The following is a 21,472-nucleotide window of genomic DNA, read 5'->3' on the forward strand; positions in this document are numbered from 1 at the left end:
ACAGACCATTGAACAGGCCTTTGCTTTGAAGGAATGGGTTCCACCCTCCCCTGTTAAGGCGCACTCTACCAGATCTTTGAGTGCGTCCTTGGCCTACTGGCATTGTGCCTCGGTGGCCCAGGTGTGCAAGGCTGCGACTTGGTCGTCAGTGCACACCTTTTCCAAATTCTATAAGGTAGAAGTTCTGGCATCAGCTGATGCCTCCTTTGGCCGCAAAGTTCTCAGTGCGGCAGTGTCATGAGGGACCCTTGTTTTGTTGTGGGTCCCTGACTGTTGGGCTTGTTTATTCCCTGGGTTATTTGCTTTCCTGGGCTGTTGCTCCTGTTGAGCCTTTTCTGTTGCCCAGAAGGTTCTCCTACTGTGCGGGTAAGGTTCCTTTCTCTCATGTGGGTACTGCGTTGCCTTTTCTACGGTTGCGTCTCCCACCCCTCATGTCTACACTGCTTTGGGACATCCCAATAGTGATGACTTGGAGGTGGCGGCGACTGTCGCAGGACGTAAGAGAAAACGGAATTTTTGTAAAATCTTACCTGTAAAATTCCTTTCTCTGAGTCCTCCAACAGTCGCCGCCTACGCCCCTCTTTTGGGGTTTTTTCTTGTACACTTACTGCTATGCTACCAAACTGAGTTGGGAGTGTCACTGCAGGGGGGTATTGACCAGTGGGACAGCCCCCATGGGTGTGTATATGCAAATGTCTTTGTTCTTTTGACTAAGTCTTATGCCTAGCTACTCCTGCGGAGCGGAAGTCAATACCCAATAGTGATGACTTAGAGGTGGCGGCGACTGTTGGAGAAAATAATTTTACAGGTAAGATTTTACAAAAATTCAGTTTTTTGCTAGAAAACTACATAGAACCCCCAAACATTATATATATTTTTTTTTTTAGCAGAGACCCTAGAGAATAAAATGGAGATCGTTGCAATATTTTTTATCACACCATATTTGCGCAGCAGTCTTCCAAATGCAATTTTTTTGAAAAAAATTCACTTTTTTGAATTAAAAAATAACAAAACAGTAATTTTAGCCCAATTTTTTTCCATAATATGAAAGATTATGTTACGCCGAGTAATTAGATACCCAACATGTCATGCTTCAAAATTGCGCACGCTCACGGAATGGCGCCAAACATTGGTACTTAAAAATCCCCATAGGCAACATATTTTAAAAACTTCTACAGGTTACTAGCTTAGAGTTACAGAGGAGGTCTAGGGCTCAAATTATTGCTCTCGCTCTTAACGATCGCGGCGATACTGCACATGTGTGGTTTGAACACCGTTTAGATATGTGGGCGGGACTTGCATATGCGTTCGCTTCTGCGTGCGAGCTAACGGGGACAGGGCGCTTTCATTTTTTTTCCCTATTTATTTTATTTATTTTTTTATTTTTACACAGTTTAAAAAAAAAAAAAAAAATGTTTTGATCATTTTTATTCCTATTACAAGGAATGTAAACATCACTTGTAATAGAAATAGGCATGACAGGTCCTCTTTATTGTGAGATCTGGGGTCAAAAAGACCTCACACCTCACAACTACACTAAAACAGAAAAAAAAAAAATTGTTGAAAAAGGAGGGGGGAAAAAAAAAAACGGCCCTTTAAACCGGTTGCTAGGCAACGACTTTTGACGTAGCTCCGGTCCTCCAAGACCATAGAGTCGAGTGAGGGCCATCTTGCCCTCACTCGACTTCCTGTCTCTGAGGATCCGGGAGCGGATAGTTTTCCCCACTGCCGGCGGGTCCGCTAAGCTGGGAAAACGTCTGGGACGCGGCGGGAGGGAGGGGGGCACCTCGCCAGCGCAGTGTCCATCATTGCAGCCTCGCCAGCGCAGTGTCCATCATTGCAGCCTCGCCAGCGCAGTGTCCATCATTGCAGCCTCGCCAGCGCAGTGTCCACCATTGCAGCCTCGCCAGCGCAGTGTCCACCATTGCAGCCTCGCCAGCGCAGTGTCCACCATTGCAGCCTCGCCAGCGCAGTGTCCATCATTGCAGCCTCGCCAGCGCAGTGCCCATACATGCAGCCTCGCCAGCGCAATACCCATACATGCAGCCTCGCCAGCGCAATACCCATAATTACAGCCTCGCCAGCGCAGTGTCCACCATTGCAGCCTCGCCAGCGCAGTGTCCACCATTGCAGCCTCGCCAGCGCAGTGTCCACCATTGCAGCCTCGCCAGCGCAGTGTCCATCATTGCAGCCTCACCAGCGCAGTGTCCATCATTGCAGCCTCGCCAGCGCAGTGTCCATCATTGCAGCCTCACCAGCGCAGTGTCCATCATTGCAGCCTCGCCAGCGCAGTGCCCATACATGCAGCCTCGCCAGCGCAATACCCATAATTACAGCCTCGCCAGCGCAGTGTCCACCATTGCAGCCTCGCCAGCGCAGTGTCCACCATTGCAGCCTCGCCAGCGCAGTGTCCATCATTGCAGCCTCACCAGCGCAGTGTCCATCATTGCAGCCTCGCCAGCGCAGTGCCCATAATTACAGCCTCGCCAGCGCAATGCCCATAATTACAGCCTCGCCAGCGCAGTGTCCACCATTGCAGCCTCGCCAGCGCAGTGTCCACCATTGCAGCCTCGCCAGCGCAATACCCATAATTACAGCCTCGCCAGCGCAGTGTCCACCATTGCAGCCTCGCCAGCGCAGTGTCCACCATTGCAGCCTCGCCAGCGCAGTGTCCACCATTGCAGCCTCGCCAGCGCAGTGTCCATCATTGCAGCCTCGCCAGCGCAGTGTCCATCATTGCAGCCTCGCCAGCGCAGTGTCCATCATTGCAGCCTCGCCAGCGCAGTGTCCATCATTGCAGCCTCACCAGCGCAGTGTCCATCATTGCAGCCTCGCCAGCGCAGTGCCCATAATTACAGCCTCACCAGCGCAATACCCATAATTACAGCCTCGCCAGCGCAGTGTCCACCATTGCAGCCTCGCCAGCGCAGTGTCCACCATTGCAGCCTCGCCAGCGCAGTGTCCACCATTGCAGCCTCGCCAGCGCAGTGTCCACCATTGCAGCCTCGCCAGCGCAGTGTCCACCATTGCAGCCTCGCCAGCGCAGTGTCCACCATTGCAGCCTCGCCAGCGCAGTGTCCACCATTGCAGCCTCGCCAGCGCAGTGTCCATCATTGCAGCCTCGCCAGCGCAGTGTCCATCATTGCAGCCTCGCCAGCGCAGTGTCCATCATTGCAGCCTCGCCAGCGCAGTGTCCATCATTGCAGCCTCACCAGCGCAGTGTCCATCATTGCAGCCTCGCCAGCGCAGTGCCCATACATGCAGCCTCGCCAGCGCAATACCCATAATTACAGCCTCGCCAGCGCAGTGTCCATCATTGCAGCCTCACCAGCGCAGTGCCCATACATGCAGCCTTGCCAGCACAATACCCATAATTACAGCCACGCCAGCGCAGTGCCCATACATGCAGCCTCGCCAGCGCACTACACATAATTGAAGCCTCGCCAGCGCAGTGCCAGTAGTTGCAGCCTCGCCAGCGCAGTGCCAGTAGTTGCAGCCTCGCCAGCGCAGTGCCAATAATTGCAGCCTCGCCAGCGCCATTGATTCTATCTATATTTTTTAAAAAGTCCAGGAAGCAGCGCCGAAAGGTAGAAGGGGGCGGGCGGGGCAGAGGGGAGAAGGAAGGACGCACGTGCTGTCATCGGAAGTCCCGGCGCCTATGATGGACGTTGGCATAGGAGGCGGGACTTCCGATGACAGCGCGTCCTTCCTTCTCCTCGGCCCCGCCCTCCCCCTTCTACCCCTCGGCGCTGCTTCCTGGACTTTTTTTTTAATACACTACAGAGGTCTAAGCTTCCTTGACTTTTACCCCACAAACCTTTAAAAGACTAAGGGTCCTTTCACACTGTCCGTTTCCGTTGGCGGACTCCATGCTGCTCAGCGGGGGATCGATCTGCTGATCCCCGCTGAGCAGGCAGGGGACAGCTCCCTCTCTGCTGTGTGTGCGGAGAGGGAGGTGTCAGAGCCCCCCCCCCCCAGCTCTCTGAGGGGAATCGGATGAGAACGGACCGCCTGTCTACTCTCATCCGATCCCCTGGACCGATTTCACAGACCGGATCGGATTTGGGTAGCAGCGGGTGTCAGCGAACATGTCTCCGCTGACATCCGCTGCCCCATAGGGATGCATGGAGGATCCGATCAGATCCGCCTAAAAAACTGACAGGCGGATATGATCGGATCGTTCGTGTGAAAGGGGCCTAAAGCAAAACAATTGTTTTGCTTCATGTCAAAGGTTCTTGCGGAAAAAAACAAGAAAGCTTATCTGTAGTGTATTAATACTTTTTCTAAACCGAAAAGCTGCACATACAACTGCAGAACACAATTCGTGGCATTCCAAGTATTACAAAAAATGCCTACAACATGCACAAGCCAACTATTTTCCTGGCAAATAAGTATACGCAATATGAATGCAAGAAGTATACAAGACCGCTACTTCACTTGGCTTTCCACGGATTGAATCCTCTTCATGGTTCTTTGCTCAGAGTCCAAATGCTTTCTTCTAAGTCCTCAGATCCAATCTTGCTTCTTTTTCTTCCAAAAAACAACTCTGTCATTTAACCACATGGCCTGCCCCTCCTCTATTTCCTCTTACATCATATCCTGTAAGGAGCTTCACAAAAACGAATCGACTGGGTTCGGGAGCATATCCGTAAGTTAAGTCTTAGCTTCTAAAACAGCACATGGTCTTAAAAATGTAACTATTCACATACAATTCTAAAATCATCCAAAAAATATTGATAGCAACACTTTTCACCTCCTTGCTTTTATAGCAGGATATGTGAGAAACTGTATTCCCAGCAGCTTTACAACCTTTGTCCAGGAAAGGGCAAAATAAACACCCGTATTGTTCTGAGCGATCGGGCCTTTGTCCCTGGAAAGCTGCAATATTCTTTTCATCAGGGTTAGCAATGTCCTTGGCGGTTTGTGTAACATAGAAAGTCCCTTGTCCTCCTGCTCATAAGTAAATGCTCAGATAAAAGTTCACTCCAATTCCGCCACCATCAGAAAATCATTTGCATCTTTCTCAGGTTCTCATCTCCTCTTTTGGTCTGCCTAATGTATCTGGCCTGGTCATGTGCTCCACATCTGAATGTTCTTTAACTTAAGAGTAAGACCAAGCAGATTGTGTTCCAACTGTGCCAAAAAACTGCTCACATTTCTCTATGTGCTCATTTCTGACTGTAAAACTATTGTAACTATTGTAGGGTGCCCACTTTTGCCTTGTAATACTTGTAGGGCTCATTTACATTTATTTCAACTTCAACACACATGAAAGCGCCTACCGCTTCAACATGTTTTTTTGATGCTTCTTGATGCTTTTTTGAAGCTTTAATAATTTATCTCATACCTGCGATACCTCCAAAACAAAGCAAAGCTAAAGCTGAATTAAAGCCTCTCCAAAAGCCTCAGGTATTTCAAGAGTCATAGACTAATATAGAGGCTTTGAAGATGCTTTGAAGCACCACTAAAGCGACATGGGGTATAATTTTTGAAGCAAATGCAGGGTGCAAACAGGGACTGTAAGCTAACCATTTTATTTAGTCACCAGTGCTTTGACTGGCATTCAGGGGGCCTTTAAAAAAAAAAGCGTGACCAAAGCCATGTTTTGAAGCAAGTATAAACGAGCCCTTGGGCTGTCTGAACACCAGTTAAAGGTCCAGTCACTAAATAAAATATTTAGCTTACAGTCATATTAACACCTTGGGTTTGCTTTGCTTCAAAAATTATAACCCGTGGCGCTTCAAAGCGTCTTCACAGCATCCATAGAAGTCTATGACAAAGCTCACTTGAAGCACCTGAAGCTTTTGAGAGGATTTTATTCAACTTTAGATTCACTTGGTTTTGAAGAAATTGCAGGTATTGAGATATCCACAGGCACACAGGACATCTGCCAAGCTTCATTAAAGTTTAAAAAAAAGCACCACTGAAGCATCGCAGAAGCATCAAAAACAAATTTAAAAAAGCATGTTGAAGCGGTAGACGCTTTCATGTGTGTTGAAGTCAAAGCAAGTGTAAATGAGCCCAGAACACCCAAGACACAGATTTCCTGCAGAAAGAATAAACCTGCATCTCTCTCCCCATGCTGTCCTGGGAACAATGGCCTGCTGTTGTAGTCCAGTCTTCACAGCTTGGCACTCTCTAGCAATGTGCCCCAGTCTATGACAAAAAAAACGCCTAATGTGACTGAATCTACCATTGCCAGCCACTTGCTTCCACCTCTTAAAACAATGCTGGTGTAGGAACTCTATTCTATTCTCATCTATTTCCTCTCTAGGGACCCCCTACCTTACACAAGTCAGTGCACATTGTCCTCCTGGAGACCATAAGCCTTGCCTTCTCTTTATCTGACTCAACTCTGCCATCTCTATTTGAGCTGATCCGATTCCCGTTTATGGGAAGTAACCTTGGCATATGTCCTTTGTTTATGGGCTTAGGGCATCATTAGACTTGTTTATGAGGGCTGCATACTACTCATTCAAATCTTCAGCTCTGCCTACAGGGGTTTGAACACACTTCAAAACCACTGCAGGTTTGACTTGGAGTGCCCTACTTTCTAAATCCTTTGCCTTGCTTGCAGTGTCTTCCAAACACTTGGTCGCCACTGAAAGTTGCTCTTTCAACAAGTGTCTTTCAACCTCCGCCTTTCACCTCTTTTCAGTTTCAATATGTAGAGCAGGAATGTCGATCGAAATTTAATCGTGGGCTACATCAGCATTTTTGGTTGCTCTGAAAGGGCCAAACTACATAAATTTAGCCATGCCTTTTCTTTTCAAAATAGGTGCAGTAACTCAACCGTGCCCCCCCCCCCCCCCCACACACATTTCATTAACAGTGGGAGGATCTTAAAGGGGCAATAAATATCATAAGTGTGTTATGTGCAGAATTCAGGGGCGTGCTACGTGCAGAGTGCAGAGTTTAGTGGCGTGTGTACAGGATCCTAAAAAAAAAAAATGCCCTGGGTGTGAGGGCCACATGAAATGGCCTAGTAGGCAGCATTTGGCCCGCGGGACTCGTGTTTGACAAACGTGATGAAGAGCATGTAGGAAGTGCAAACTAAACACAGCAACTGCCCGTTTCTCTCCCTTACTGAACCCAAAACTCAAAGTTAAAACTTAAGGAAAGATCAGAGATTCCATCACCCCAAGCTCTGTTCAAAGGAGAAGCATACATAGCAAGCTCCTTTACAACGGACATCCACTGACTGTTTCTGGCTCAGGTAGGCAGGGTGCATATGCCGCCTTCTCCTGAACCCCAGAAACTTCTACAGCCTTCCTCTTCTTAAACAGTGTATGCAGTATTTTTCCTCAGCAGAAGCAACAAAAAACACCTCAAAGAACAGATCTGCCTTAGTTTACCTTTAGCGCAAATCCCGGGCGAGCCCCCAATTGTTTTGCTTTGGTTTTTTAAAGGTTGGGGTAAAAGCCAACAAAGCTTAGGCCTCTGTAGTATATTTAATACTTTTTTTTTTTTTTTTTTTTTAACAGAAAAGCTCCACTTCTGTAGGCATATTTTGTGTAACAAAATATGCCTACAATGTACAAACTATCTTGCTCACAAATAAGCAAGTACAATAGGTATGCACAAAGTATACTAAACAGCTAGCTAACTTCTTTATGATGCAGTCATCTCATGAAGTCCAACTACTTTCTCCAAAGTCCTCAGATCCACTCTTGCTGCTGTGTCTTCATCAACAACTCTCTCTCCTTTGTCTGACCACATGCCTGTTCAAAAGTCCTTCCTCCCAATGTTCTGTACATCCTCTGCTGAGCTCATAAAACAGTCCAGCTGGTTCATTTGCACATTGATAGGGAGAGCCTAGTTTCTAAAACAATGCATGGCCTTAAATCTACTCCATATTAGTGCTATTAAATAGCCATGGCAACACACTGTTTAAATTGAAAACATTTCCCCTCTGCAGTAATAAATCTGTTGCAAACCTGTGCATATCGGTCTCAACTGGATGCCCAGGATTACCGGAGCAAGAGTCACAAATACAGTTAACCTGTACATATATGTCGGTTCTCCTTCGCTGGATCACGTACCTAGTACGTGATCATCACGCATGAGTAGGAAGCGCTCCCCGCTGTGCTGCAATTGGCTGCAGTACAAACGAATCAGCAGGTGCCGGCCTCTGATTGTTCACCGACACCCGGCGATCGGTTTTAGACATTACCGAAGAGAGCCCTGTGTAGGTAACATAGACACGGCTCACTTCTGACAGCAGCAATGTGGCGTTTTTTTCTTTTTCTTCCTGGAAAGCAGGAAGTAAAAAAAAAACAAAAACCCATGATGCTTAGTAAAGAAACAGCACACAAAGTAACACATGTTGGCACCACATTTAACCCCTTGATCACCTTAGATGTTAACCCCCTTCCCTGCCAGTGTCAGTACAGCGACAGTGTATATTTTTAGCACTGATTTCTGTATTGGTGTCACTGGCTCCCAAAAAGTGTCAGGTGTCCGATTTGTCTGCCGCAATATCCCAGTCCCACTATAAGTCCCTGAATGCTGCCATTACTAGTAAAAAATAAAAACTCCATAAATATATCCCATAGTTTTTGGACGCTATACCTTTTGCGCAAACCAATCAATATATACCTATTGGGGTTTTTTTTTTTTTTCCTACCATAAGTATGTAGCAGAATACATTTTTGCCTAAATTGATGAAGAAATACGATGTTTTACGTTTTTTTATTGAATATATTTTATAGCAGAAAGTAGAAAAAATGTTTTTGTTTATAGCGCAAAAAATAAAATCTGCAGAGGTGATCAAATAACACCAAAATAAATCTTTGTGCAAAAGAAAGGACACATTTTATTTGGGTACAGTATCGCCCGACCACGCAATTGTCAGTTAAAGTAACACAGTGCCAGATCACAAAAAATGACCTGGTCGTGAAGGGGGTAAAACCTTCCGGAGGTCAAGTGGTTAACTAATGAGAGGCAGCCTTTTTTTCATTTGTCGCAAATTTGTTTGTTAAATATCCCCCAATGGGCGGTATAGTAGTATTAACATGTTGTTTATTCATGCCTGCCCATTCATAGTCTCCATTGTTTTTAATATCAACTGGGAACAACTTCTAGATTTACACTGAGTTTCGTTTAATATATGCATTTCCCCAGGGCTTCCTATGTCCGATCAGTATGTAAAACTTGAGGAGGAACGACGAACCAAACAACGTCAGGAAAAAGACAAGAAACGGAAGAAAGTTAAAGATAAGAAAGGTAGCAAGTCGCGAAGACAAAAGTCTCTTCACACAGAAAGTGATGAAGATATTGCTCCGGCACAGCAGGTTGACATTATCACCGAGGAGATGCCAGAGGTTACGTTTCATTCCTTTTATGTCGTCTAAAAAAATATTTATTTTATTATTTATTTATTTTAGGTTTGCACTCAGATTGACATCTGTTGTCCAAAGCTAACTTTATAGTCTGCATTTGCTTTTTTTTTTTTTTTTTATGTGCCCTTATAGTTTTGGTATAGGTATACTGTCGGTACCCATTGGATGAAATGGAGTAATTTAGCTTTCTCTCCTATGCTGGAAATTTTTGGCTGATTGCCGCAACCGAAAGATGCACAGCAGAGAAAATGGGAGAGTGAACCATCACAGCAAAACATGCACTATGTGTTTTATAGGCTGACTCTCCAGCATACTGGTCCACAAAATTTATGAAGGACAATCAATAGAATTAGTCGGTTCACAAAAATAAAAAAGCCCTTTTACCACTTCAGTACCATATGATGTTCCTAGGTTGAAGTGGTTATACCATGGTGATACCTGCAGTCATCCCGGTATCAAAATTTGTAGCCAGCTATTCCCTCCAAGGCAGAAGTGATGAGAGTTACTGAACAGCCAGTTAATCACTTCTGCGGGTGGGCACCGACTTTCCTGGGCTCGCAGAACCCGGGAGTGATGCGGATGACATCGGCACTGCACGGAGAGAGAGAAACTGAAGTTCCTCCCTCTCTTTGACCCCAGAAATTGGATATGATGGGGATTTTGTCACTTCCAGTTTTGGCTCTTTATTTATGCCAGGAAAGCAGCCAATCGGACCAATCTGTGTCTGATTGACTGCATTGAAGCTCAGAAGAGAGATTTGGGATATAATAGACCCCAGATCTCTCCATAAAGAGGACCTGTCATGACCCATGCTGTCACAAGGGATGATGATCATCCCTCTTGATAGCAATAAAGCGAATAAAAAAAAAATGAAATGGTGTAAAATTTTTTTTTGATAAAATAAATAAGGCCCAAAAATGTTAAGCTCCCCCATCCCCGCGTGCTTACGGACAAATGCTAGCGCATACGTAAGCCTCGAACACATATGTAAATAGTGATCGCACCACACGTGTGAGGTATTGCAGAGAACGTCTGAGTGAGAGCAATAATTCTAGCTCCAGACCTCCTGTGCATCTCTAAGCTGGTAACCTGTAATAGGTTCAAAGCATCGCTGATGGAGAATTTTACGTACCGTAGTTTGGTGCCATTCCAGGGGCGGATGTATTTTTAAAGCGCATATATATATATATATATATATATATATATATATATATATATATATATATATATATATATATATATATATATATATAATAAATATATATATAAATGTTTACTTTTTTTTTTATAATCTAGCTAGTGAGAGAGGAAATGTTTGGGGGTTCTAAGTAATGTTCTAGCAAGAAAAGATTTGATTTTTACATTTATATGAGCAGTGTCATAATTGGCCTCGGTATGAAGTGGATGAAGTATTATTTCTCTCCGTGTGTATTTTAGAATGCCCTCCCGAGTGATGATGATGACAAGGATCCAAATGACCCCTACAGAGCTCTAGACATAGATCTGGACAAGTATGTGCTCTTCTTCCACTAACAGATATATACAGTTTTATATGTTGAAAGGAAAGATGACACCATATCAATAATACATTCTTGACTTTTGCTTTCAGACCTTTGGCGGACACAGAAAAACTTCCAGTCCAAAGACACAGAAACACAGAAAATCTAAAATCCCCGGAAAATGAAACCACTGTTTTAGAGTCCAAGGTCAAAAAGCCCAGTAAAAAGGATAAAAAACAGTCTGAGACTGAGAGAGTAAAGAAAAAAGAAAAGAAGGTGAGATTAATATTTTCACGACCTTGGGCATATCCCATATGTCCTGGCTTTGAAAGGACCAAAACAGGCTCATGGCTAATGCCTCAGTCATGAACTACTTTCGGTTTTATCAGCAGGCTGAGAGTAAATCTGAATTTCAGGTATGGATATTTTTGTATAATTATAGCTTGGACCAATGTAAATATGTATGTTCCACACCTGGCCGATCCCTGTGGAAGCTGGAAATCACTTAGATAGAAGCCACTACTAAGGTGATTACCACTGACTTCTAGGTCCTTTGCTGAGTGGCTGCCCTGCTGCTGATAATACAAAGGAGGCAGCTTGCTCAGCACGGGCACAATTTAGAGCACACTTGGCATTTTCTCAATGAAAATCTTTCTCTGATTTGGATGTGGTAAAGACCTTGATGTCACTGTCCCTCTTCTCCACCTTGTTCAGTCAGAGAACGATTTGCACATCCTGCCCACTGCTGGCATTCCACACTTTCTGGTGTGTAGAGCCACTGTGGTTCCTCCTGCAATCACGTAGGCCCTTACAAGGATGTATGAGCCAGTGAGAGGAAATGCAGTGTGAGCCAGGGGAAGAGAGGAATTCAGTCTACCCTGAAGGGGTAAAACCTGCAGCAGTGTATCGGCACGCGTCGTCAAAAGGTGAGTAATATTATATCTTCTTATAGAGCTTTCCCATTGTGTATAAATAACCCTGTGGTAACAGGGTCAATTTAGGGTAGAAAATGTTAACATAAATGCAGGCATGAGGAATGGGGTGGTGGTTTAAATTGTAAATTGTTTCATACTGGAATTCTCATTTAATTCATTTAGCTGGCTCTAGAAATGTGATGTTATTTTTCAGGCTTTAGGAGTTTAAAAATACAAAAAAACACAATGTTCTATAGCGATACGTTGAAGGATTAAAACTGAAACTGTGTTCTAAAATATAAATATTAAATATTCATTATTCTTTTGTGTCTCATTTGCATGTCGTGACAGAAAAGCAAAGAGAGAGAAGAAAAGACAAAGCGCAAGAAATCAGTAACTAGCACTTCTAGGGAGGAAGAGGCGTCGGTAAAACCTGAAGAGGATAAAGCGGATGACAAAGCAACTTCAGATGTGAGTGGAAAGTCATGTTTACTGTAATGTTGTGTGTAGAATGTAAGTATGTGTTTTTCTACTTACTGGGTATACATACATTCTGTTCTACTCCACTTTAGCAAAACCTTTAACAGGAGAAATATGTTTGCTGCCATTTCTGATCTCCTTCTGTAAATGCTATTTTCTTTCTCATCCATTGAGAAAAAACACAGGAATTCAAAAACTGTTGCGTTATACTGCTGCCTACATGAGGTATGCGGTTAGGGCATAAAAATTGTAAACCAACCCACATATAAAGCCTCTCCACCCAGGAAGTTTTTTACTATCAAGAAAAAGTGTGTAGCGCCAAAAGTAAATGAACAACAATGAAATGTGAGTACTGTTATAAATGGCCAAAACATTACAATAAAGTCCAAAAAAAGGTACAAAAGTTATAAAAAAAAATGTGGTGTGTGTGTATATATATATATATATATATATGTGTCCAAAATTGTTTGTTTTCAACAAAAATAGTTAATAATGTAACTATTTTAGGTTCAACAAACTATTTGTGCTACAAATTGAGGGTGTGGCGATGGGCGCTTAATTTGCACCCATTTTAGCCAACCTGTTCATGTCTCTTTGGGAACTATTGATGATATACCATAAAAAGTGGCCAGCCCTGCTTTTTTTTATAAAAGGTACATCAATGACATCCTCCTGATCTGGTTGAGTAGGGAACAGTTGCTACAGGAATTTATGCAACTGTTGAATGATAACCCTAACAACATTGAGCTGTTCTATACCTTCAGTACCAAAAAACTGCACTTTCCCGACTTAACGTTAAAGGTAGAGGAATGCGGCAGTACTGATAGAAATAGCTATATCCCCCTCTCTAGCTGACACAACTCTATCTATCTGGTTTAAGAATATTCCTTTCCTAAGGGAAAGTTTGTCTGAATGCAGAGGAACTGTTCTGATTCATAAGAATATTTCTCACAAAGTAGCATTCTCAAGGACAGATTCCTGCAGAAGGGTCATAAGGAGACATAAATAGATGCGTTGATCCAACAGGTAGCACAGTTTGATTTTCTCTGCTTATAAATTAGAATAAAAGTACCACATCAAATCTTTCTTGCCCTTTTATTACCAGCTTCTCAATGCAACATTGGCAGGTTAAGGGAATCGTCAAGCGTCACTGGGGTATCCTTAAGCAGGATTATTCCCTTAAACAAATCCTCTAAGACAAACCTCAAATAGCTTTTCTCTTACGTCCTCCGACAGTCGCCGCCTTTTCATAATCTTCACTAAAGGGGTAATTGACCTTTGCTCCGCAGGAGTAGCTAGGCAACAAGATTTGTTAATATCAAAGCTTTTAGCATATCACACCCCTAGGGGGTGGTCCCCTCAGTCAATACCTCCCTGCTTCCTGCATTCTCAACTCAGTTTCTAATGCCTAGCTTAGGAGTAGCTGGCTGATCCTGTGCTGGGCCTTTCAGTCTCAGCCTTCTATCCTCTTTTTGATTTTATTTGGAGTATTTTTCTCTTTCTTTTACTTAGCTGTTCTTTTTCTCAGCATTAGTTTAGTTTCTTCGGATGAAGATGATCATGCGGAGCTGGGTCTCGGTCTGGCCACCCTGGATCCCAGGGCTGAGGGCCAGGGGCTTCCCAGCCTGCCATCGAGCGTTCAGCTCAGGTTTTCCTGGCATATTGAACGACCCATCCCTGTTCGCTGCAGGGATGCTGCCTGTGAGGTGGCTACCTCACCGGACGCCATTTGCGGTTTCGCACCGCAGTTCCACTGCGTCCTGGCTGCGACACTCCCTGTCCTCAGTGCAGCGGTTTGGTCGCTGGAGAAGGCTCCCCACGCCATCCGGACTGGTAAGTGCAATTCTATGTGGGGACCTGTCTGTTTTGGGTGTCAGTCTGTGACTGTGTGACCCTGCATGTCTGTGTATGTGCTGAGGTCCCTGTCAGATTCCTGTGTGGAATAGCTGCCTTTCTGTGGGCTGCGGGGGGGGGGGCTCTCCTGCTCTGCTATGTGAGAGTATGGGGCAGACTGGGCTTGGACATGCTGTGCGTTCGGCCGCCACTGCGGCCCGCCATTTTTTTGCGGCAAATTATGGTGACCGGCCCTGTGTGGTACGGCGCAGTGTTTTGGCGCCAAACGCCACCATTTTGTCGGCGATCGATCATACAGCCACATGTCGGCGCCATTTTCTCATTGCCTGAAATGCCTCGGCCGAGCGGCCATGTTTGTGTAGCCTGCATAGGCTTTATAGGGCGGTCAGTCATTGCATCACTTCCTTTTGCTCTGGAACAGCGATCGGTGGCAGCAGCCTGTGTGGTCTCTCCAGGTTTTTACCTTTCCTTTTCCTGTGTTTCCTTGCTCAGTGTCCTTATCCCTGTGGGGGTCGGTACATACAGTAGTGTGCGGTGGGCTACGCTCGCCGCGGTCTTAAAGGGGCAGTCCTCCTTTTTCAATTATTGCTGGGGCATGGATTCTCAGGACTGCAAGTTTCCTCCCACCTTGGTGGGGGGCCAAGGGGCTGCTGCATCCCCCGAGGGGGCTGATCTGGCTGCTATTGTGGCAAACTTGGCTTCTCAGGTGCAGATGCTAATGGCTGATCGATACGCAAAACGGCCCAGATTGTCTATTTCCTCTGATTCAGAGGGCGATGGGGCTGCTATGGCTGGAGTGCCCTTCTCAGGGTCTCGGTCATCTCTAGACCTTGTGGGGTCTGAGGGGGAGGCTGAGGTAGAAGGGGTTGATAATTCTCCCCCTGGCTCGCCTGAAGAGCTTGCACTCATGGATGAGTTGGTTGCTTCTATCAAGGAAACACTGCGTTTGCAGGATGAACCTGCTTTGATGTCCTCTTATGGGACGCAAAGGAAACGCAAAACAGCGCAGGTTTTTCCCTGCCCTGCGGAATTTCAGCGCGCTGTTGATGAGCAATGGCGCAATTTAAAGAAGCCCTTTACTGTGCCAAGCGACCATCGCCAAATGGATCAGACAGACCATTGTGCAAGCCTATGCTTTGAAGGGGAAGGTTCCTCCTTTCCCTGTGAAGGCGCACTCTACCAGGTCTCTGAGTACGTCTTGGGCCTATCGTCATCAGGCTTCTGTGGCCCAGGTGTGTAAGGCGGTGACTTGGTCGTCCGTTCACACCTTCACAAGGTGGATGTTCAGGCATCGGCAGATGCTTCCTTTGGCCGTAAAGTTCTTAGTGCGGCAGTGCCTTAGGGTCCCTTGTTTGGGTCCTTGGCTGTTGGGGTGTTTTTACCCCTAGGTTACTTGTTCTTCCTGGGTTGTTGCTCCTGTTGAGCACGTTTTTTCCTGTTGCCCAGTTGGTTCTCTTACTTTGGTAAGGTTATTTTCTCTAGCGCTCATTGACAGACGTAGTCCTCGGTGATACACCACCTTCGGGTTATGTTGCCTCCACAGGAGCAGGACTAGACAGGAAATTAAAAAGCTCTGGCCACACCCTAGGGGCAGTCCCAGAGGGTATATCCTCTCTCTCTCTGCCTCAGCAAATCAGTTATTTTCTGTCTAGTTAGGAGTAAGGACCTAGATACCTTGCTGGGATCTTAGGTCCTGGCAAGAATTTTTTCTTAAAGGATTTTTTAGACAGCTTTTTTTCTCCAGTGTTCCTGTGAGATCTTCAAGCAAGAAAGCTGAACTGGGCGACGGGCTGGATGTTGAGATCCGGTGGTCACCCCAGTTCAGCCTACGAGCGCGTGCAGGCCATAGCTCCGCGCTGGGTCGGCCGCGTCAAAGTCCCATTAAAGGACTGTCCACGCGAGTTAAACGTCTCGCTGAAACGCCAAAGACCATGAGTCACGGCGTCCGTATCGGTCGACAGCCCTCCCGCCCCGGTGGAGAGGGGTACTGTCAGGAGTTGGTGCCCGCCTGGTTCCGGTATGGTGAGTAGTATGTTCCCCCTTTTCCCCTGACGGGTCTTGTGGTGAACGCGGGCCCCTCTCTGTATGGTAAGATAGAGTCCCTCTCTATCCTATAACATGACACAGATCCTCCTACTTTGAGTGTGATTTTATGTGCAAAAAGCCAGGAGGCTTGGTTTGGGAGCTAACAATCTAATTGTATACATGTTAAAAAGATGTAATCTGTGGCATTCTGGGAATCTTACGGTGTTAAGAATAAGCTACCTACCAGTCAGAAGCCACGGACATGTAGACTGCCTTCCTAATCAGATCTCCAGCTATTAGCAGGCCTCCCGAATGGCCATGCGGTCCGCCAGGGCCGGTACCGCCAACCACGCCATATCCCCATGCAGAGAGAGTGTTGTGTGCCCTGCAGCACACCGCTATTCAGTACAGGCCGCCGCCATTTTTTTTGCTGGATCGCATGAGCCGCCATTTTGGCGTAGCCTCGTGTCTCCAGCATGGGGGCGGCCATGTTTGAGGTGATCCAAACACCTCGTGGAGCTTGGGGGAGGCACCGGAAGGCGTGCAGAGGGGCGGAGCCGCCTCCTTTCTTCCTGGGCAGCCAGCCAAAAGACTTCCTGTTTGTCAAGACAGCGCTGTAACCTGTTGCAGTTAAACTCTGAGCATCAAGTGGTGAACCTGGGGGTCTATCTCTCTCTCTCTCTCGATCGATAGGGATCCCTAGCAGGTAACACTAAGGGGCTTTTGTGGCGCTGGGGGTCTGAAAAAAAAAAAAAAAAAAAAAGTTTTTTATTTTTGAATTATATTATCCAGGAAGTGACTGGAATTATCATGGACCCTGCCACACATATTCCCCCACCTGTTTCCCTCGAGGGGGCCACGGGACCCGCCGGTGCACAGAGTATAGAGTCATTTACAGCAATTTTGGAGTCTATGGTGGCTCGGGTGGAGGCGGCCTGTCAGGGACGGGGGTCAAGGAAGCGACCCCCGCCTACCCCTATACTATCTGACACCTCTGACTCTGATTCAGAGATGGTCACTGCAGTTGCAGGTTCCTCTGCAAGGGCTGTTATCCCAGGTAAAGCCCCCTCAGACAGTGAGGAGGACGCTTCTTCTCCTGCTATAATTCAGGAAGAAGCATTGGTGGACGCACTAGTTGTGGCAGTGCAGGAAACCTTAAAACTTGAGGCTTTACCGGCAGAGGCAACTGAAACAGAGATTCCTTTTGGTACTAATAAGCCCATCAAAACGGTGAAGGTTTTTCCTGTACCTAAATGTTTCGGTAATCAGATTAAAGGAGAATGGGAGCATTCTAAACGTACCTTTACTATTTCCAAGCGTATTGCTAGACGCTATCCGTTTGAGGAATCCATCATTAAGAAATGGACGGTACCACCAGTGGTGGATCCACCTATTTCCAGGCTGAATAAAGCCACGGTTATTCCAGTGGAGGACACTTCGTCCTTTAAGGATCCGGTGGATCGAAAGATGGAAGCAGAGTCCCGCACCATCTTCTCTCTGATAGGGTCAGCATTTAGACCAGTAATTGTTATTGGTCTAGTTTCCCAGACACTTACGGAATGGGCGAAAATGGTACGCCAAGATCTTAGGGGAAAAGATATTCCCCAGGAGACATCTGATTTGATGGAACAGATTATACAAGGGCTACAGTTTATCTGTGACGCAGCCTTGGACACTACTCCCTTATTAGGGCATGCATCTAAGTCAGCGGTGATCCTCAGACGTGTGCTGTGGTTAAAATGCTGGTCAGCTGACCTAGGTTCCAAAAAGACCTTGACAAATCTCCCCTTTCAGGGGAATCGTCTATTTGGGGCCAACCTAGATGAAATCATTAAGGATGCCACTGGGGGCAAGAGCACTTTTTTGCCACAGGCTGCTAAAGCTAAGGGACCTCGCAACAAGCGAGGACCTTTCTTTACCGCCCATAAAGGGCGCCCGGCTGGTACTAGCGGGAAAGGCAAGACTCCTCCAGGAGGGTTCAAGAAGGGCTGGTCGGACAAGCAAAGGACCAACCCAGCCAAACCCGAAGCAAAGGAGTACACAGCCTGAAGGTGCGCCCCCACCCGGTTTCAGGGTGGGGGGACGTTTTCACCGGTATTCAGGACATTAGATCGAGCATCAACCACTACTACCGGTGCGATTCTTCCCTTCCAACATTTAAGTACTACAGGAAGCGGTAGTTACCGTTCCCTGAATAGATCTTTTCCTTTACCTTTTCCTAAGATTAGTCCCGATACCTCACAGGAATCGGATCTGGTTGACCAGATAGGCCAAGTAGCCTCTAGTCGGGTGACTTCGGTCCCTGAGGTTCAACCAGAAAAGATCACCTTTCCTGATAACTATCAGGTATCTGATAAATGTGTGGGAACAGAAAACGACCAGACTTTCTCGGATGGTCGGGGCCAGATACCTCTAGGGACGCCTGGTTCAGATTCTATCAGCGCCAGTGGTCCTAGAAATTCTAGGCTGGCCTCCTCAAGCCGGCCTGGCCGACTTGGACATGTTAGTCGTAGACGTTCCGTGGGAACTTCGTCTCAGGGAGTGTCTGTGGTCTCAAGGACCAATTTACCATCATGCTTTACAGTCGCTGGGTTTAATGGCCTGGCCATTGAGACCCAAGTACTGAAGGACAGAGGTTTGTCTACTTCAGTCATTCCTACCCTTATTAAAGCAAGGAAAGCGACTTCCAGCAAAGTCTATTATCACACATGGAAGACTTATATTGCGTGGTGCGAATCTTTAGGATTTCCTCCACGTACCTATTCGGTGACTCGAATATTGGCCTTTTTGCAACAAGGGGTTGAGCAGAAGCTAGCCTTGAGCACCATCAAGGGTCAAGTTTCAGCATTAGCAATCTTCTTTCAGAAGCCTTTAGCTACCAAATCCTTGGTGCGGAATTTCATCCAGGGGGTGCGGCACCTGGCTCCTCCAGTCCGCGCGCCCTTACCGCCCTGGGATCTTAATTTGGTTTTGTCGGTTCTACAGAAACCTCCCTTTGAAAACATCAGGGAGATTCCCTTGCTTACTTTATCCCAGAAGGTGGCCTTCTTGGTGGCTATTACTTCTGCTCGCAGGGTGTCAGAACTGGCTGCATTATCATGCCAGTCCCCTTACCTAGTGATTCATAGGGATAAGGTAGTACTTCATCCTAAGCCATCTTTTCTTCCTAAGGTGGTTTCAGATTTTCATCTGAATGAAGATATTGTACTACCTTCCTTGTGTCCTCAGCCCAAGCATCATCGGGAACATGCGTTGCATTCCTTAGATGTGGTTCGGGCAATCAGGGTATACCTGAAAGCTACGGAATCTTTCCGTAAGACGGATTCACTTTTTGTGATCACGGATGGCCCCAGAAAGGGTTTGCCTGCATCTGCCGCGACCATTGCTAAATGGATTAGACAAACGGTGGTACAGGCTTATTCTATTAAGGGTCAGAGTCCTCCGTTCCCTGTTAGGGCGCACTCCACTCGAGCGCTCAGTACTTCCTGGGCCTTTCGCCATCAGGCGTCAGTGGTCCAGGTATGTAAGGCGGCCACCTGGTCGTCGGTACATACCTTTACAAAATTCTATAAAATTGATGTGACGGCATCGGCGGATGCCTCATTTGGCCGCAAGGTTTTGCAGGCCGCAATTTGAGGAGACCGGTGGTCTACCTCGAGGGTTTTTTTCTGTTTGGGAAAAAAAAATAAAAAAATTTTTTTCTCTTTTTTGTTGAGTCTCATCATTAAGGATGAGCATTGTAAACTTCTAGTTGGCACCGGTTGGGCCTTCTAGATTGGGATTTGATTTCATTTTCCCACCCCTCAGTTGTGATACTGCTCTGGGACGTCCCGAAGGTGGTGTATCACCGAGGACTACGTCTGTCAATGAGCGCTAGAGAAAAATGGATTTTTGTAAAATCTTACCGTAAAATCCTTTTCTCTTAGCTCATTGACAGACGTAGTCCCCGCCCCTCTGTTTTTTGAGTTGGGTTAAAATCTCTAAAGACTGCTTTTTCACATAACTGATTTGCTGAGGCAGAGAGAGAGAGGATATACCCTCTGGGACTGCCCCTAGGGTGTGGCCAGAGCTTTTTAATTTCCTGTCTAGTCCTGCTCCTGTGGAGGCAACATAACCCGAAGGTGGTGTATCACCGAGGACTACGTCTGTCAATGAGCTAAGAGAAAAGGATTTTACGGTAAGATTTTACAAAAATCCATTTTTTTGCTGATGTGGGTACTGCGTTGCTTTAGGCGCGGCTGCGTTTTTCCCACCCCTCATGTCTACACTGCTCTGGGACGTCCCCATTAGTGAAGATTATGAAGTGGCGGCGACTGTCGGAGGACGTAAGAGAAAACTGAATTTTTGTAAAATCTTACCGTAAAATTCCTTTCTCTGAGTCCTCCGACAGTCGCCGCCCCCGCCCCTCTTTTGGGGTTTGTTTATGTACTCTACTGCTATGCTACTGAAACTGAGTTGAGAATGCAGGAAGCAGGGAGGTATTGACTGAGGGGACCACCCCCTAGGGGTGTGATATGCTAAAAGCTTTGATATTAACAAATCTTGTTGCCTAGCTACTCCTGCGGAGCAAAGGTCAATTACCCCTTTAGTGAAGATTATGAAGTGGCGGCGACTGTCGGAGGACTCAGAGAAAGGAATTTTACAGTAAGATTTTACAAAAATTCAGTTTTTTTAGGAGGGCCCCAAATCTGAGGGATACGTATGCACCTAACCTCACTAATCCCCCACAAAAAGTTGAATTCTTTGGAAACATGAAATAATTTTACCCATGTAATAAGTGCGTCATGTGTGGTGTCAGTAGACAAAGACGTAGGAAGCAGACAAAATTCACCTCCACCATAACAGATGGACAGTATGAGATTGATCAGTTCATTTCTTGTAATTCTACCCATGTTGTGTACCTTTTTAGAATGTACCTGCGGGAAACAGTACGTGGGTAGAACCACAAGACGTTTAAGGGATGGGCTGAGAGAGCACATCTACAATATCAGACGTAGATATAAATATCATAACATAATTTAAATGAGTTATACCAGTTCCAGGGACAACTAACCACATCCAAAGTATATATCACATAGAAAAAGAGGGAGGGAAGGGACAGGATGTACCCCTACCAAAAAAGACAGGACTTTAATGGAGGTGGTGGTGTCGCTGAGATGAGCACATATGCCTATATATATAAAAAAAGAAATTTTATCATATGAACATGATTCAAAAGGTCTGCAATTTAGACATAAAAACGTGTACAAAATCGTAGCACAACAGCTTCAACTGTTACACATTTACAGTACTTTCATAAATACATAACTGTCCAACGTGTTTCGTAGAAAAAGTTCCCTGAAGAAGCAGAGAAAGTGAA

At 46.0% G+C, this 21,472-nt stretch overlaps 1 protein-coding gene across 2 annotated transcripts in view; it reads left to right on the forward strand.

The window, feature by feature from the left end:
- The window catches only part of AP3D1 (adaptor related protein complex 3 subunit delta 1), a 317,903-nt gene that overhangs the window by 184,899 nt on the left and 111,532 nt on the right, over positions 1-21,472 (forward strand). For both annotated transcript variants that reach the window (XM_082247309.1, XM_082247310.1), the window contains exons 20-23: positions 9,124-9,323; positions 10,779-10,852; positions 10,951-11,116; positions 12,106-12,225. In XM_082247309.1, coding sequence (XP_082103435.1) covers positions 9,124-9,323; positions 10,779-10,852; positions 10,951-11,116; positions 12,106-12,225 — 560 coding nt within the window. The remainder of the gene's footprint in view (positions 1-9,123; positions 9,324-10,778; positions 10,853-10,950; positions 11,117-12,105; positions 12,226-21,472) is intronic.

The sequence above is a fragment of the Pelophylax lessonae genome, assembly GCF_965119305.1.
Source record: "Pelophylax lessonae genome assembly, chromosome: 1".
In the NCBI taxonomy this organism is placed as follows: Eukaryota; Metazoa; Chordata; class Amphibia; order Anura; family Ranidae; genus Pelophylax; species Pelophylax lessonae.